This window comes from Lissotriton helveticus, chromosome 4_1 (genome assembly GCF_964261635.1).
Source record: "Lissotriton helveticus chromosome 4_1, aLisHel1.1, whole genome shotgun sequence".
In the NCBI taxonomy this organism is placed as follows: Eukaryota; Metazoa; Chordata; class Amphibia; order Caudata; family Salamandridae; genus Lissotriton; species Lissotriton helveticus.
The window spans coordinates 1,513,500,061-1,513,516,496 of record NC_136063.1 but is presented as its reverse complement, the minus strand read 5'-3'; the positions used below and the strand labels follow the sequence as shown (position 1 = coordinate 1,513,516,496).

The 16,436-nt window shown below is 41.6% G+C and overlaps 1 protein-coding gene across 1 annotated transcript in view; it reads left to right on the top strand.

Moving 5' to 3' along the window:
* Positions 1-16,436, top strand: part of ZPBP (zona pellucida binding protein) — a 787,854-nt gene that overhangs the window by 181,726 nt on the left and 589,692 nt on the right. The window contains exon 3 of the mRNA XM_078685833.1: positions 9,031-9,156. Within this exon, the coding sequence (XP_078541959.1) occupies positions 9,031-9,156 (126 nt within the window). The remainder of the gene's footprint in view (positions 1-9,030; positions 9,157-16,436) is intronic.

The following is a 16,436-nucleotide window of genomic DNA, read 5'->3' as shown; positions in this document are numbered from 1 at the left end:
GCAGCCACTCTAAAGGACCGACCTCCCGTTTTTTCTCTCCTGTAGCGGTGGGTCACGAGCTTGCCCATGCCGCCCGATCTCAGCGATCTGCGAGGTTCATACCAGGTAACCAGGCCTGTCAGATAGCCGGGAGCTTTGTGCCAAAGGATCCGATGACATATTAGGAGGGCTTTGTACATAATTCTTTTTTTCACTGGGAGCCAGTGGAGGGCCATCAGGGCGGTTCTAGAGTTGGCTCTTCTTGGGAGTCTCAGCACTAGGCGGGCTGCGGCATTTTGCAGTATCTGGAGTCGTCCTATGCTTTTACTAGAAGCTCCCAGGAAGAGAACATTCCCGTAGTCGAGGCGTGACGTAATCAATGCCTGGGTCATAGTGCGCCGAGCCTCCAAAGGAAGGAGGTCCAGGGTTTTATTAAGAGTCCTTAGGACTCCAAAGCACTTGCCTGCTAATCGGTTGATGTGTGTTTCATAAGAGAGTTTGGGGTCCATCCATATCCCCAAATTCTTCGCTTCAGGGCATGGTGTAGGCACAGCGCCTAAGCAGCTAGGCCACCAGTCACATGTCCAGAGCCGTTGGTCCCCACCAACTACCAAGACTTCTGTCTTGGAGCCGTTCAATTTTAGGCAGTGATTATCCATCCAAGTGGCCAATGCTTGCATACAGGCTCGGAAATTATTGGCTCCAGCAGCAGGAGTTTGGGAAAGGGTGAGTAAGAGTTGTGTATCGTCGGCGTAGGAGACAATCTCTAGGCCGAACGATTGGACTAGCTCTGCCAGGGGGGCCATATATAAGTTAAAAAGGGTAGGACTTAGAGCAGAGCCCTGAGGTACCCCCTGCTCCAATGCTCTCTCCTCAGACTGAAACGAGCCCCGTTGAACCTGAAAGCTTCTGCCCGTCAGAAACGATTTAAGCCAACCGAGTGCTCTATCAGTTACACCTCCTCTGTTCAGACACTGTAGCAAGGTGATATGTGCTACAGTGTCGAACGCTGCACTGAGGTCAAGCATGACCAGTGCCATGGTAAGGCCTGCATCAGCTCCTTGACGTAGAGTTTCGGTGGCTCGTAATAAGGCCGTCTCAGTAGAGAAGCCTCCACGGATCCCCGATTGGGATGGGTGAAGGAGATTATTCTTCTCCGCAAATTCCATCAATTGCATATTTGCAATTTTCTCTGCAATTTTTGCGGTGTAAGGTAGCAGAGATATAGGTCGTAAGTTCTCCAGGACATCATGGCTTACATTAGGTTTTTTTCTAATGGGTAACACAATTGCCTTTTTCCAGTTTATCGGCAGGGTTTGGGAGTCAAAGGATGTCATAAGGACATGGCGGATGTAAGGTTCTAAGACCGTTATGCTAGTGCTAAGGACCCGTGGAGGGGCGGGATCTCGAGGAGAGCCAGATTTTATACTAGTACAGATCATTTCAAGTTCTTTACTGGGTGGTACGGTAGAAGACTCTAACCTCGGTTTTGCATTTAACAGGGCCTCTTCCTTCAGTTCTATGAAGGTTTCTCCATCCGCCGGACATTTGGAGAAAGAGCTGTATATTTTATTAACCTTATTGGCAAAATATTCTGCCACCTTATTACATTCCATAACTGAGTCAGCATCCAGTGTGCAACAAAAGCCTATCTCCAGACCACAATGAAGATAGTTACCTAGCCTGTGCCCAGTTCCGATCGAAAAAGACTATCCGGAATCGTTGAGCGGCAAGGCAGGAAATGCAGAGGTCGGCGCCAGAGCCCGATAACATCTTTGATGATGAGGAAGATCTAGCGAGCGCCGAAGACTCCGATCAAGACGAAAGACAATACTCTGAGCCAGAATCCGATTATCACCCCGAAGAGGGAGAACTAATCGTCGATCTCGAGGAATATGATCAGGACATCATAGCGGTTGAAGACGACTCCGATGACGACGAGGGGCGAACCGTGAGTACATCGCCCCATATAGACACTGCACCTCTATCAGAGACTCAGGTCGAGGCATCGCCAGCATGCCTTAGCTGAGATCAACAACCTCGTTCTACAGCCCCGCAACACCGCCCGGCTAAGAGCACACTCAAAGAGTCCTCTGAGACACGTCATACAACATCGGTTCCATCGAAACCGAAACTCATCAACAATACCGTCTTCGGACCGAATTACGTCGACCCGAAGGTGACTAAGCCGAAGGGCGTCGACCCGAAGGCCGCAATACCAGTACAACCTTCGAAGCCAAAGACCCTAGAGTCGGCATCGAAGACCAAAGCTGTCGAGTCGAGCTCGAAGTCGAAAGCCGTCGGGTCAATCTCGAAGCCAAAACACGTCGAATCGACACACAAACAAAAGCACGTCGAATTGACCCCCAAGAAACATGTTGAATCGAGCAAAGCAGCCTCAGGTATCGACAAGGGGAAGCAACCAGTCGACGAAAGCACAAGGCCTGTGCCCAAAATTACCGTTGAACCAAAAGCGAAACCAAAGGTGGACGAAAGTAAATCGGTCGAGGCGAAGCCCATCGACCCGAAAAATGGCATCGAGCCAAAACCGCAGGCTCCAAAAACACCTTAGAACACTGTTGAACCGACAAAACCGCTCGGTCCGAAAAAGGTCGTGAAGCCAGCTAAAGACGTTCAACCGACAAAACCTGTCAAAAAACATCAAAGACCGATCCAAACACCGAAAGCATTCGAACCCAAAAAAGGCGTTGACCCAAAAAAAGACAAACCAAAGGCTACAGCACCAAAACAAAAGACTGTGGAAGAAGAGCTTCTTCACCCAGATCCATCCACAGAAGACCAGTCAAAACTGTATATTGACCCACAGACTGGTAAAGTGACTGTTTATACAAAAAAGAAAAGACCTCTGCCAACTGAAGACTTTTCTAGAATTCCCCTAAAGAAAAAGAGAGACTGTGCCACCTCTCCTATACTCTTTGAACCTATCAGTCCAGCTATACCTACTACTCCATATGCCCCAACCTCACCTGCACGCTCTGACTACAACCCAGATGAAGATCAGGACGCAGATGTAGGGTTTGGTTATCCACAAAACCCTAATACAGAGCCAAACTCACAGCCATGGGGTGGGGATGGAGAACCAGACTCTGAAGGACTTCTGCCCATTACAGACCCTGCAGTGTACCCAACTAAGCCATCACCCACCGAAGATACAGTAGCCTTTAATGCACTACTAGATAGAGCAGCAACTTACCATAATGTAGATATGCACTCTGATGCTATTGAGGAAGACTTCCTCTTTGATACATTAACAACATCTGAGAGGCACGTCAAAACACTCCCAATGTAAAAAGGTGTATTAAAACATGCAGGTGACATTTTTAAGGACACTGCTAGAGCAAGGGTCATAAACCCTAGAATTGAAAAGAAATATAGGGCTGCACCTATAGATCCTACATACATCAGGGGGCAGCTACCCCTAGATTCCCTAGTAGTATCCAATGCACGTAAACGTGCAAATTCCCAAACCACTGGCGAGGCAGCTCCTCCAGACAAAGAGTCAAAAATCTTTGAAGCGTCAGGCAAGAGAGTGGCAGCTCAAGCAGCAAACTCCTGGAGAATAGCCAATACACAGGCCTTGTTGGCCAGATATGACAGGGCGCACTACGACAGTTTGGAAGAAATTCTCCAACACTTACCTGACCCTTACAAACAGGAGGCAGATGAACTTATACAGGAAGGAAAGCTCATCACTAATGCCTCAATTAAATGTGCCCTAGACGCGGCAGAAACAGCTGCCAGATCCATCAATACAAGCGTGCTGCTAAGGCGCCACGCATGGCTTCGCATATCGGGCTTCAAGAATGAAGTCCAATCCACAATTCTTAATCAGCCAATCAACCCAGACTTTTTATTTGGTCCAGCAGTTTATTCAATTCTGGACAAAATGAAAAAGGATGCGGAAACTGCGAAGTCTATGGGAGCTCTCCAGTCCCAACAACACCGGGGCTCCTTTCGTTGCTCCAATTATAGAGAAGCGCGAAGTAATACTTCACAGCAATCCTCCAACTACAAAAATAACACACAATCCACTTACAACAAAAACACTAATAGGGGTGGATATAGAGGAAACAATACCAAAGGAAGAGGTTGTGGAGGCAATGCAAATAGATCCTCCACTAACACCAAGCAGTGACTTCTTACGACTACCCCCAGACCACATAACACCAGTCGGGGGAAGAATACAACAATTTCTGCCAGTCTGGTTAAATTTCACCACAGACAAGTGGGTCAGGCAAATTATCCAACATGGCTATTGCCTCGAACTCACCTCACCACCACCCAACATACCACCCGTGCACTGCCCAATGTCACAGGAACATATAATGCTACTACAGCAAGAGGTCATCAGTATGCTGCAAAAGGGGGCCATAGAACCAGTCCCAATACAAAATCAGGGAACAGGAGTATATTCCCTATACTTCCTCATTCCCAAAAAGTACGGGTCTCTCAGGCCAATACTGGACCTCAGGCCCCTCAACCTGTACATTTTGTTGGAGAATTTCCACATGCTCACTCTTCAGCAGGTCTTACCATTGCTTCGCCAGGGAGACTTCCTAGCAACCTTAGAACTCAAAGACGCATACTTTCATATACCAATACACCCTGCTCACAGAAAGTATTTAAGGTTCACCATTCAGGGACAACACTACCAGTTCAAAGTCCTACCATTTGGTGTCACGACAGCTCCCAGAGTGTTCACCAAATGTCTAGCTACAGTGGCAGCACATCTCAGAAGGCAACACATCCATGTGTACCCGTATCTGGACGACTGGCTGATACACGCGCCAACAGCCCAGCAATGTGCCAACCACATGTCAAAGACCATACATCTTCTGCACAGTTTAGGATTCTCACTAAACTACCCAAAATCACATCTACAACCCTCCCACATCCAACAGTACCTGGGAGCAACAATAGATACACTGGCAGGAAAGGCATATCCCAACACAGCAAGAATCAAGGGAATGCAAACGTTGATACAAAAATTCAGACCCCAACACTCACTACCAGCTCGAGTGTTTATGCAGCTAATAGGCATGATGGCCTCGTGCATATTTATAGTCCCTCATGCCAGGCTACATATGCGTCCGCTCCAAGAATGCCTAGCAAGGCAGTGGAACCAGGCTCACGGGCAATTAAAAGACCTAGTGTTGGTCGTGCATACAACTCTCTGCATTGGTGGAATCCACAAAACCTTTGCAAGGGACGACTGTTCCAAGAGCCGGTCCCACAAATAGTGTTAACCACGAACGCATCCCTAGTAGGATGGGGAGCCCATGTCCTACACTACACAGTACAAGGACTATGGACTGTACAGCAAAAGAAAATGCATATCAACCTTCTGGAGTTGATGGCGGTCTTTCTAGCCCTAAAAGCTTTCAAGACACACTTAAGCAACAAAGCTGTGTTGATCCGGATGGACAACATGACAGCTATGTACTACATTCAAAAACAGGGAGGAACACATTCACCACAGCTGTCGCACCTAGCTCGCAATGTGGAAGTGGGCCATTCAAAGGAACATGTTTCCCATGGCGTAACACCTCCCAGGCAAGGACAATCAGGTAGCCGACCTGCTCAGCAGGCACAGCCAACAGATGCACGAATGGGAGATTCACCCCAAAGTGCTCCAACCATTCTTCCGCAAATGGGGACACCCAGAGATAGATCTCTTTGCCACAAGCGAAAACGCAAAATGCCATTACTTTGCCGCCAGGTTCCCACATCCGCAGGGCAATGCGATATGGATGAACTGGTCAGGCAAATTTGCGTATGCTTTTCCCCCAGCTCCATTAATACCGCTGGTGGCACGCAAAATGCGACAACATTCGCTGACACTGATCCTAGTTGCTCCCACATGGGCAAGGCAACCGTGGTACACAACGTTCCTAGAACTGTCAGTGGTGCCTCATCAAAAACTGCGACTCACACCCAATCTTCTAACTCAGAGCCATGGAGAAATCCAACACTCAGACCCGCAACAGCTGAACCTGGCGATCTGGCTCCTGAAGTCCTAGAATTTGGATACCTAAACTTGCCCCCAGACTGCATGAATATTATCAAAGAGGCAAGAAAACCCACTACCAGAGCTTGTTATGCAGCAAAGTGGAAGCGTTTTGTCATTTACTGTAAAAACAATGACATTAACCCACTTGATGCTTCTACTCAAAATATCATTTGCTATCTCTTGCACCTACAACGTTGCAATTTAGCCTATTAATCCATCAGGATACATTTAGCTGCGTTAGCAGCATATCTGCAAAACAGGCAACACCTTTCACTGTTTAGGGTGCCAGCAATTAAAGCGTTTATGGAAGTACCTAAACGCGTAATTCCTCCAAGTCACCCACCTTCACCAGTCTGGAATCTAAACATCGTTTTAACCAGACTGGTGGGACCACCTTTTGAGCCACTACACTGATGCGAGCTACAATTTCTTACTTGGAAGGTGGCTTTCCTCATTGCCATTACTTCACTGAGAAGAGTTAGTGAGCTGCAAGCCCTAACTTTTCAGGAGCCATTCATTCAAGTACATGCAAATAGAGTAGTTCTCAGAACAAACCCTAAATTCATGCCAAAGGTGGTATCCCATTTTCACATAAATCAAACAATAGACCTGCCAGTGTTGTTTCAAAACCCGCAGACAGTGGCTGAAAGGGCCTTGCATACTCTTGATGTCAAAAGAGCCCTGCTGTACTACATAGATAGAACTAAGGCATTTCGAAAAACAAAACAGTTGTTTGTGCTTTCTCACCGCAACACAAGGGTAACCCTATTTCTAAATCAGGTATAGCCAGATGGATCGTTAAGTCCATACAAATATGTTATTTAAAAGCAAAACGCACCTTAACAGTTCCCCCTAGGGCACATTCCACACGCAAGCTAGGGGCATCCATGGCTTTCCTCTGTAACATTCCTTTACACGAAATCTGTAGAGCAGCCACATGGTCAACCACACATACATTTACAAAACACTATTGTGTAGATGTACATTCCAAACAGCAAGCTGCTGTAGGACAGGCTGTTCTCAAAACGCTTTTCCAGACTGCTGTAGCTGACACGGGTAGCCACCGCTAAGGGAGATACTGCTATACATTCTATGCACAGATATGAATTCAGCAGCCCACATGCCTCGAACGGAATATGCTACTTACCAGTATGCATCTGTTCTTGGCATGTAGGGCTGCTGACATTCATATCGCCCACCCACCTCCCCGGTGCCTGTCGCAGCTGCAGCATTCACTCTTTGCATGGACATCTCTTACTGTACTATACTCCATCTCTGTCACAATGGCGAAAAACAATCTGAGGATGGAGAGGATGCCCATGTGCACTGTAGTCCGAGGGAGGAGCCACCTATCTCGTGATACTTCGAAGACTCTTCCAGGACAACAATGTGCAATCATCCGGACCCAACACTAGGCGGCGATCTATGCACAGATATGAATGTCAGCAGCCCTCATGCCAAGAACAGATGCATACTGGTAAGTAGCATATTCCTTTTGCCCCAGAAGTGGATGAGACAAATCGAGCAATCAGTGGGGTGTCAGATTTGCAAGGTCGTTAGGCATACTTTAACAGAATGTTGTATTGTTTAGCACCTTCAGCAGTTTAACTTTACTGTTTGTGCAAGAAATAAGTTGAATTGAGAGACTTAACAGAATCTAGGGATTGCCTGGGCAACATGTTATATATTCTAGGTCTCTCCTGATTAGCAACAATAATTGAATATCTATCGTGATAGGCATATTTATTTGTGAAGTGTTATTCTTTGGCTTGCTCTCCATGATACATCATATAATAGATTCTGTGGTCCTCTTGTGCACAGTAAAGTGAGGGTTGGGAATGGGAGAATTAGGTTAAGTTGAGTTTTACAGTACTGCCATCATCATTACTGTTGAAAACACTGCATACATGACAGTCAATGTTGTACAAAAATGATTAAAAAAGGGACCCGCTTTGTTGATGGCTGCTATCATGGTTTGTTGCAGCAACACTAGGATAACAGAGGGCTGTGATGCTTATAGGTCTCTGGGTCTGGTAAGGATTGAATAAAGATGATGGCATAGATGTTTTGGAGGTTTATGGAGGCACAATGGCAGGTTTGCTTTGTTATGGTGTCTCATGGTGATTAAATTGCCTGGATAGAGAAATTTATGAGAGTAGGATCTTACTAAAATAGGTTGTAGATGATCTTGGATTGGTAGATCCGGTATCGCAGAGAGAATTAGGTTGAGTAAATGACCAGAAGGGTGAGTAGGGGACAAGGTAAGTTGGAAAAAAGAAAGATTGTTTATGTCATCAATCAGTTCATGAAAATGGACATCAGTATGATCTTTAGATGAGATGTTTATGATGCATAAACTAAATTAGTCAGAGGGTGTTGAGTCCGAATTTTTTCTCTCTGCTTTTAGTACATTATGCCTACTGGTGAAGCCTCGCCTATGCTGCACAGCAGTTCTTTTATGGAACCATGAATACTATATATCCTTTCTTTGCTTTTCTTTAAATCCTTCCTCGCAGACTCTGCCGTTTTTAGAGAAAGAATTTAAAGAGAGTGTCTTTATATTATTTATGTTGGATACTTTGATAAGCCCCAAGGAATTTATTGGTGACAGCTTTAAAATCCTTTCTTCCGCAGATAAAAGTTGCTTTATAATGTGTTTATTCATTAGAGAAAATACATGTAATTATTGTCACAAGGGTAGTTTAAATTAGCACCTTGAGCCAATAAGTGGTATAATGCTGGAAACAGTTGCATCCCAACGTATCGAGCATTAATGCATTTCGTAGAAAATTGGCGAAATAACCATTTATTAATCTTTTTTTGTGTACCGCATGAAAAGATCTAGGGATTATTTGGTGCCCAGAACTAAATCTAAATGTGTTCCTAAATGTAATATTAGCTAACGGTAGGCAACTTGCTTCCTAAGTCAACATATAATTAAAAACATCTTAAATAACAGTTTTTATTATTCTGTTTGAATTGATTTACATGATTCAAATGTATTGCTACTGTGCTTGCAGCTAAGGTTTATGTGAAGTTAAACCACAATACACCACATGTTTTGTGTCTTACACAACGACTGCGAGATGCAGAGCTTACAGATCCACAATACCAGTGGCGTGGACCATCAGGACAAAACCTTCCAGGTAAGTGAGAAATGCCATATTCTTATATCATTATTGGTAATTGATTTATCTAGATAGCTGTAGGTATCAAGAATAAACCGTTTGTTGCCAATTTTTAAAGCACACATTAAATTATATTGTTCTTCCTCACCGTCTGGCATTCTCAACCCTAGATTTTGCTGCAATGAGGGATTTCTGTGCAAATAAAATGCCAACACATGATATATTGAATATATGTTTATTCTTAGTAAACAGGAACAGGCAGGAGCAGGCAGTGCTATGTCCACACCACAGCTCAGCCACCTCAGTTCTCCACGTAGAGGTTCCATTATATCATACCTGTAATCTCAAGAAGACATACCTACATTCTAATCTACACTGCAAAAAGGGCACATAACACATCTTTCTTCCCAAACATAGGAACTTACATATACAGTAAAATACATAACAAAATACATAGATAATTAGTTAGTGAGTACAGCGGTAACTCATTACAAATATAATCTTTTAACCATAAAGGTGGTCTCCTAATATGCTTAGGTTCAATTGATTCTTCCAGTAGTGCTGTCTTCCTTCCTGTTCTGTGATCACCATAGATTCACACTCCTCAGAAACTCTGTTATTAGGTACACCAGCCATTATTAGAATTAATCTTGTATCGATCTGAGTGTGGGTAGGACCATACCCATTTCGAATTCCAAATTAGTTTCATTTTCCACCTGTACTGTAGTGTCGCCATTGATGCTAAAGTTACATTACTTTCATTACTACTACCGACACTCACAACTGTGTCCCCCAAATCATCATACCTTCGACAATCTGTGGAAGTCAATGATGGCACACTAGGTGCAAAAGATTTAGCTATTCTCTTGAGGTTCCACACTTTACCATGATTCAAATGCACAGAATTCATAAGCATTTTGATCACTTTCATTAGTTTTTAAAATTGACTTTCGCCTTTTGTGACTTTACCAGATTTCTCGTCTCAAACCCCCTGAATAATGATGATTACTGTTCCATGCTTATCATCATATTGCAAATTATTTTTATGCAGTGTGGAATCAGTTTTATCACAAACTTCATCCACCAACCAATGTAGCACAGTGGCACAAAATAGCCAACTAGGATGTAATTGGTTCTCGGGTTTAATCTCTGCATTAACCCAAATGGTGTGTATCCAGTTGCCAAACAGGTAGAAAATCTCTATAAGCCCACACCTTTAACTTCCAGTTGAGTTTCCCACTTATGATTACCATTAACAGCCAGTTGAATGTTGTAAATAACTCTTTTGATGCACTCAATCTCAACTCAAAACTATTAAGATCAAATAAAAATGAAGATCTGTGCTTGATCGCAAGGTTGTCAAAGAACCCCTTATCTTTGTTAGAAACAAACTGCACCATAGTATCACTAACTAGAGTAGCATGAATATCTTCCTGTCAAAATTCTTGAGCCCAAAAAATTAGAACGGAATCAGTATCCAGTCTATCTACCACTTTAACAACCGACCAGCATGAAATCAAATCAATCATGGCAATCACACATTTTTATTTGCCCCAGTCGGACCCATAATGTCAATAGCCACAAAATCCTATGGTGATTTAGAAAAAGTAATAGGAAGTTACAACTTTGCAAAAGATTTATCAGCACCCTTGCAAACCAGACACTCGCATACTTTTTTTTCAATTTCCTAAATCCATTTGTGGCCGCCAAAGAGAAGCTTTTACGGGATGCTTAGTTCTTAGATTCCCAAAATGACCAACATGATTCAAATCCACAATTGCGTAAAGTGTCAGGTGGAATCACTCTTTTCCCTCTCCAAATGTTCTCCTATTGTACACACATTTGAGATCTTCTACTATATGGTCTTAAAGTGGCATCCACCAAGTATTTGTTTGGCCGCTCCTTCAGAAGGCAGTCCAAAACCTGCATCAGCACACCTTTTCTCGTATCCTACCTACTCATCCTTCTTGTTACATGAGGTAACACTATCATGGACATAAGCAATTTGAAACTCATTTCCGGTTTCATCCTCACACTTTTTGATCTGTTTGGGCGTCCTGGAATGGAGTGGGGCAATGACATTTTCTTTATCAGGCTCGCAGACAATGCTGTAGTAGTACTTCTACAATCTTACAGATCATCTAGCCACTGTAGCAGACGCATTGACAGTGCCTTCAGTAGTGAGGATTTTACTTACAAAACTATGGTCACACCTTAAAGTAGATGTTTTCCCCAACACAAATGCCCATAAATGGTATGTAGCACAACCATACGCTGGAGTTTCTTTTTCAATAATGAATACCTTTCTTCAGCTTGAGACAAATATCTAGAAGCATAGGCAATTACACACTCCCTACTATCCTACCCAGCTTGTGTCAGTACACAACTCCAACCCTCTGCTGCCCTTTGCTACTTGCATCAGTATTGATAATACTAGGTGCATTGGGCTCAAATCCTTTAAGAGATGCAACATCAGCAATGGAGTCTTTTATGTAACAAAAATTCAGATCCCACTCTGATGTCCAATTGGATTTTTATGTATTTTTTCAAAACTGTCTAATATTATACGTGTTTTATTGCAAAGTGAGGGATGTTCTTTGAACAATATTCCGCAAGACCAATGAAATATCTCACCTCATCTTTGTAACTTGGAACTGGTGCATTCTGTATAGCATTAACCAAAGATGTTTTTGGTTTGATTCCCTTTAAATCAATCACGTATACTTAATGCTGTCCTCAGCAAATGAACTTTCAGAGAATCCAACTGTCAAACCCATGTATTCCAAAATGTAAAAAAAGTCCCCTAAGTCCGATCATCCTCAGATTCAATTTTTCCAAAAAATAAGTAGATCATCTTAGAAAACTTAACACCCTTCATTTTTCCCAAAAGTTGTTACATAAAGTGCTGAAATACCACAGCAGCAAATGCTAGCCCAAAGGGCTTGCTCTTAAATTTAGAAGCATCCAGTTGATATAATAAAAGCAGTTAAAGTCTTATTCTTGTTAGACAAAAGCATCTGATGGTAGGCAACAGATAAATCAACTATTGAAAACCACGTGACACTCTTCAACAAATTTAGGATTTCATTTATTCTGAGCAGTGGAAATTGATGAACTACATATTGTTGTTCAAATTGTACAGGCCAAAACACAACTTTAATTTGACAGTACTGCTGCATGCCACTACCAAAGGTGAAATCCATGATGAGGCTTTAATCGTTTCAGTTATATCAGCAGCCACCCACTTCTCCAGTGTGTTAGTTACCTCATCTCTCAATGGAATCAGAATATTCCTAACTTTGGGTATTTTAGGCACAGCCCCCTCACTCAAAATGAATTTATGATCAAATCTCCTTAACATAAACAGTAGGAAACATTTTCAACATCTTCTCACCAGCATGATACCGTCACCAATCACCAAAACCTTCTCCTTGCCACTTGGATTCAAGATAATGTTCTTCTCATCACACCACTACAACACAGGTGGATCCTTATTGGCCACGTGCAGTTTCCCAAATGCATGTCAGTTCTTGAATTCAAATTTGAAACAATGAAAACTAAGCATATCAAGTCTCTGTACCCTTTTGGTGGGATATCTGTGGAAAATAATGCGCTGAAGTGCACTTTTTTAGTGCTACTTACATTGCATTTAAGGAATCGCTATTTCCGATTCCTTAAATGCAAGAGCAAAATAAGGAATCGCAATTTTGCGATTCCTTATTTTGCTAGTAGGTCCCAACTCACCTACATTGCTCTCAGACAGATACCGGTCTGTAAAGCAGAAATTTCTGCGTTACCGCTTGGTAAATGTTTATTTTGTTCAGGGACATTCCATCTACAGTTTCACTAGTCTCAATATAATTTAAGAAACATTCAATCCAGTGTTGGAATGGTTCCAATCTAAAAAAACTAAAGCATTGACTAGGACAAAGCGAAAAGGTTTGTTGACTCATGGTAAAACTGGGTGGAATTGTTCAGGGTCCCTATTTCACTAGTAAACACATCAATAACTTCACTGTCCAAACCTCACACCATGAACCCAAGAAAATTACTGATGCGCAAATGTGCACTTCTGGGGGTCCCAAAAAAATACGAAGATAGATTGCACCACTTACCGCAGGTTGTTTTAAAAAGCCATAGAAACAAATGCTAAAAGTACCAAAAAAAACTTGAATCCTACTAAAAAGAACACATGGTCATAACAGTCTCACTGATGCAGAGACTGAGAGTTTCCTTCTCTGAATTTTACTGCCATTATGAGCCACCACATGTGTAAATAATTCATACAATGTGGTATATAGAAATCCAGATCCAAATAATGAAAGATCCAGGGCACAACCCTCCATTAGAGGTAAGAGTAGACCGAAGCTGCACTGAAGTGATAAGCTCCCGGTCTGGTATTCGGCAAAACAAATGAGTTGTAAATGTCGGCATACAGAAATAAAATACTGTGGTACAAAAATATTGGGTTGCAAAAATATTGTTGTCAAGAATATCGAATTTGTAGGTAAATGATATTTCTTTTAATATTGTTTTCAATAATATAGTTGTAAATAATTTTGTATTATAATTATTTTGATGTACTTTGTTTCGTATATTAATTTTATGTGTTACTATGATTTGTATAATTGGTGTTATTTTTTTCAAAATATAGATTGTAACTTTAAGTGATTTCAAGTTTTTTATTTAATTGTTAATAGTAATATATAGTGTTGCAACAGGTTGTTTGAGACATCATCAGTGATGCCATGGATTACGTCATAGAACATGTCATGAGTGATGTCCAATGTGAGTTCATAAGCGGTGTATATGGGGGGTGCAAGTTATAGTTAGCGCTGCTAGAACTGCTGAGTTTCTTTTTTAGTTCAAAACTTTAATGTTGTCACTGACAAATTCACCTATCACATTACTCTAACCTTTGTTTTTTCAGTGGATTTCCTCAGTTTGAAGTTCTCTTTATCACACCTAACTATAAAGTTACTTTAACCTTTGTTTTATCCAGTGAATTTCTAATGTTTTTTTTTTTTTTTACGAAAACATATAATATCACACCCAACTATAACATTACTCTAATGTAGAGAAAGTAGCTATGGCTATATTGAGGAGCTTTGCTGGGAAGGCCCAACGGGGTTCCTGTCAACACTTTTAGATCTAATGTATCACTCAGGGCCCCAATTTTAAATAATGTATTCAAACATTTCAAAATAGGCCAGCTTCCAGAATCCTAGAGCAAAGACATTATTGTTCCTGTATTTAAAAATGGCGGCAGACGTCTGCCCACCTGTTATGGTCAAATTTCTTTAATAGATCCAAGCGCTAAGATCCCTGGACGGGTCATTCTGTCACTGCTTGAGGAATGGACAGAGTAACATAGTATTCTCACTGAGGTTCAGTTTGGCTTTTGCCATGGGATAGGCACAATCAAGCAATGTTTATACTTGTACTTGGTTGCGGGAAAATATGTTTTTGCAACGAAGGGTGAATTTTGGGTCATAATGGATAAAATGGGGATTAACAAAAATATGCTACTATTGATAAAACGCCTCCATGCCAAAACCTCAGTATCAATTCTTTATGGGGTCACAGAAGAGCTAACTACACCTATCATGATCCAGAGAGGTGTCCACCAAGGATGCATCTTGACACCCTTTCTTTTCCTTTTATGTATCAGCAATGTTAACAAACAAGCTGTGATATGCCAAAGATGGGATACCACTTTACCCCATTTTTACTTTATGCTGATGCTGCAGTGCTCATCGCAAGAACTTTCAACAGCCTTCAAATCCTATTGAATTCTTTCTCTTCCTTCATGGAACGTTTTGATCCAACAGTGAAACATACCAAATCCTTCCTAATGACTTGTGGTACAGCATAAACAATAACCAAGAACTACTGATTGAACGAGTTAAGGTTTGGTAGAAGAAATACTTTTAATATTTAAGAATTTTATTTAATGTTTTTCTTGACTTGGTCACCCATGATAAAGCAAAGGAATCAACATTTTACTAAAATAAATGATAGTCTTTCGATTTGCACATAAACCACAACGGAAACCAGTTAATGAGTTTTTCTATTTATAAAAGTAAGTATATACCCATTTGTTCATATGGGGCCAGTATCGAGGGCAACTCAAATCCAGACATCCTTCGACGTACAGAGAATGGTTTTATATGTAGGTTATTGTCAATCCGAATAAGACCATCGGCCATGAGAAAATATGTCTTGCGTACTTGGAGGATATGATCAGGCTCGCACTGCTGATTTTGTGGATAAATTGATGGGCCAAGCAGGAAGCAGTCCGGTCAGAGTTTTTGGGTGGACTGCTTATCACTGGATAGTGTGTATCACATTCCATGGTTTGCTTATGTCAAAAAATGGTTTATCTTGTGGGAGCCCCAGATATGTTTGACAACCCCAGGTAAACTGATATGAGCTGGAAAGATAAATTCAAATTTCTCTTATTTAATATTGCATGATGATGAGGTGGCATGGGCTTCATCCTTGCCTAGTCTTCTGGATTATTTGACTATTTGCACATCTGCTGGCCCTGAACCTTATCTATCACTTATAACATATCATAGACAAAGTTTTTATCTAACACGTTTTATGCTAAACACTGTGCACTTTACTTTTGCCTTTGCCATTCAGGGAGCATTCTTCAGAACATTGCCACCCTGTCCATTTGATGGCATATCCAGGCAAAAAACATGTCACTTCATGATTTTTTTGACTTTATTCTCTGCGCCACGTCGGAAATTCTTGTTCCCTATTTTATGTAAGAGTAAAATCAGATCATATAAACTAGCTCGGAATACCTTACAGAAATTAGATACATCAAATTTCTGTTTTGCTGTTTTACATTTTATAAAAAGACCAAACACTCTCAGGAAATGGTACGAATCTGGTGTATGCACTTTATGAGTTTTTAGTCTTCTTTAAAAAAATATATATACTGCACTGTTTGCTACATCTGTATCTGTATATTTTATTGGACTATGTTATTATGTTTTGCTCAATTATGGCTTTTTGTAGCCAAATAAAGATATATTGAACTGAACTGAACATTACTTTAACCTTTGTTTTTTTCAGTGAATTTCGAAGGATTTGTAATGCTATGTTAAAACCCATCAACCTTACTTAAGTATAAATCCACTTTAACTTTTGGACTTTTCAGTAAATTTCTATTTTTTGTAAGATAAAGTAATGACAGTTGTGAATAGTACGGTGTATGGGGGATGACGGGACTCTCCTTCAAGACCTCTCTCGCAAATGACGGGTGTGCGTAGTAGGGTGTGGGG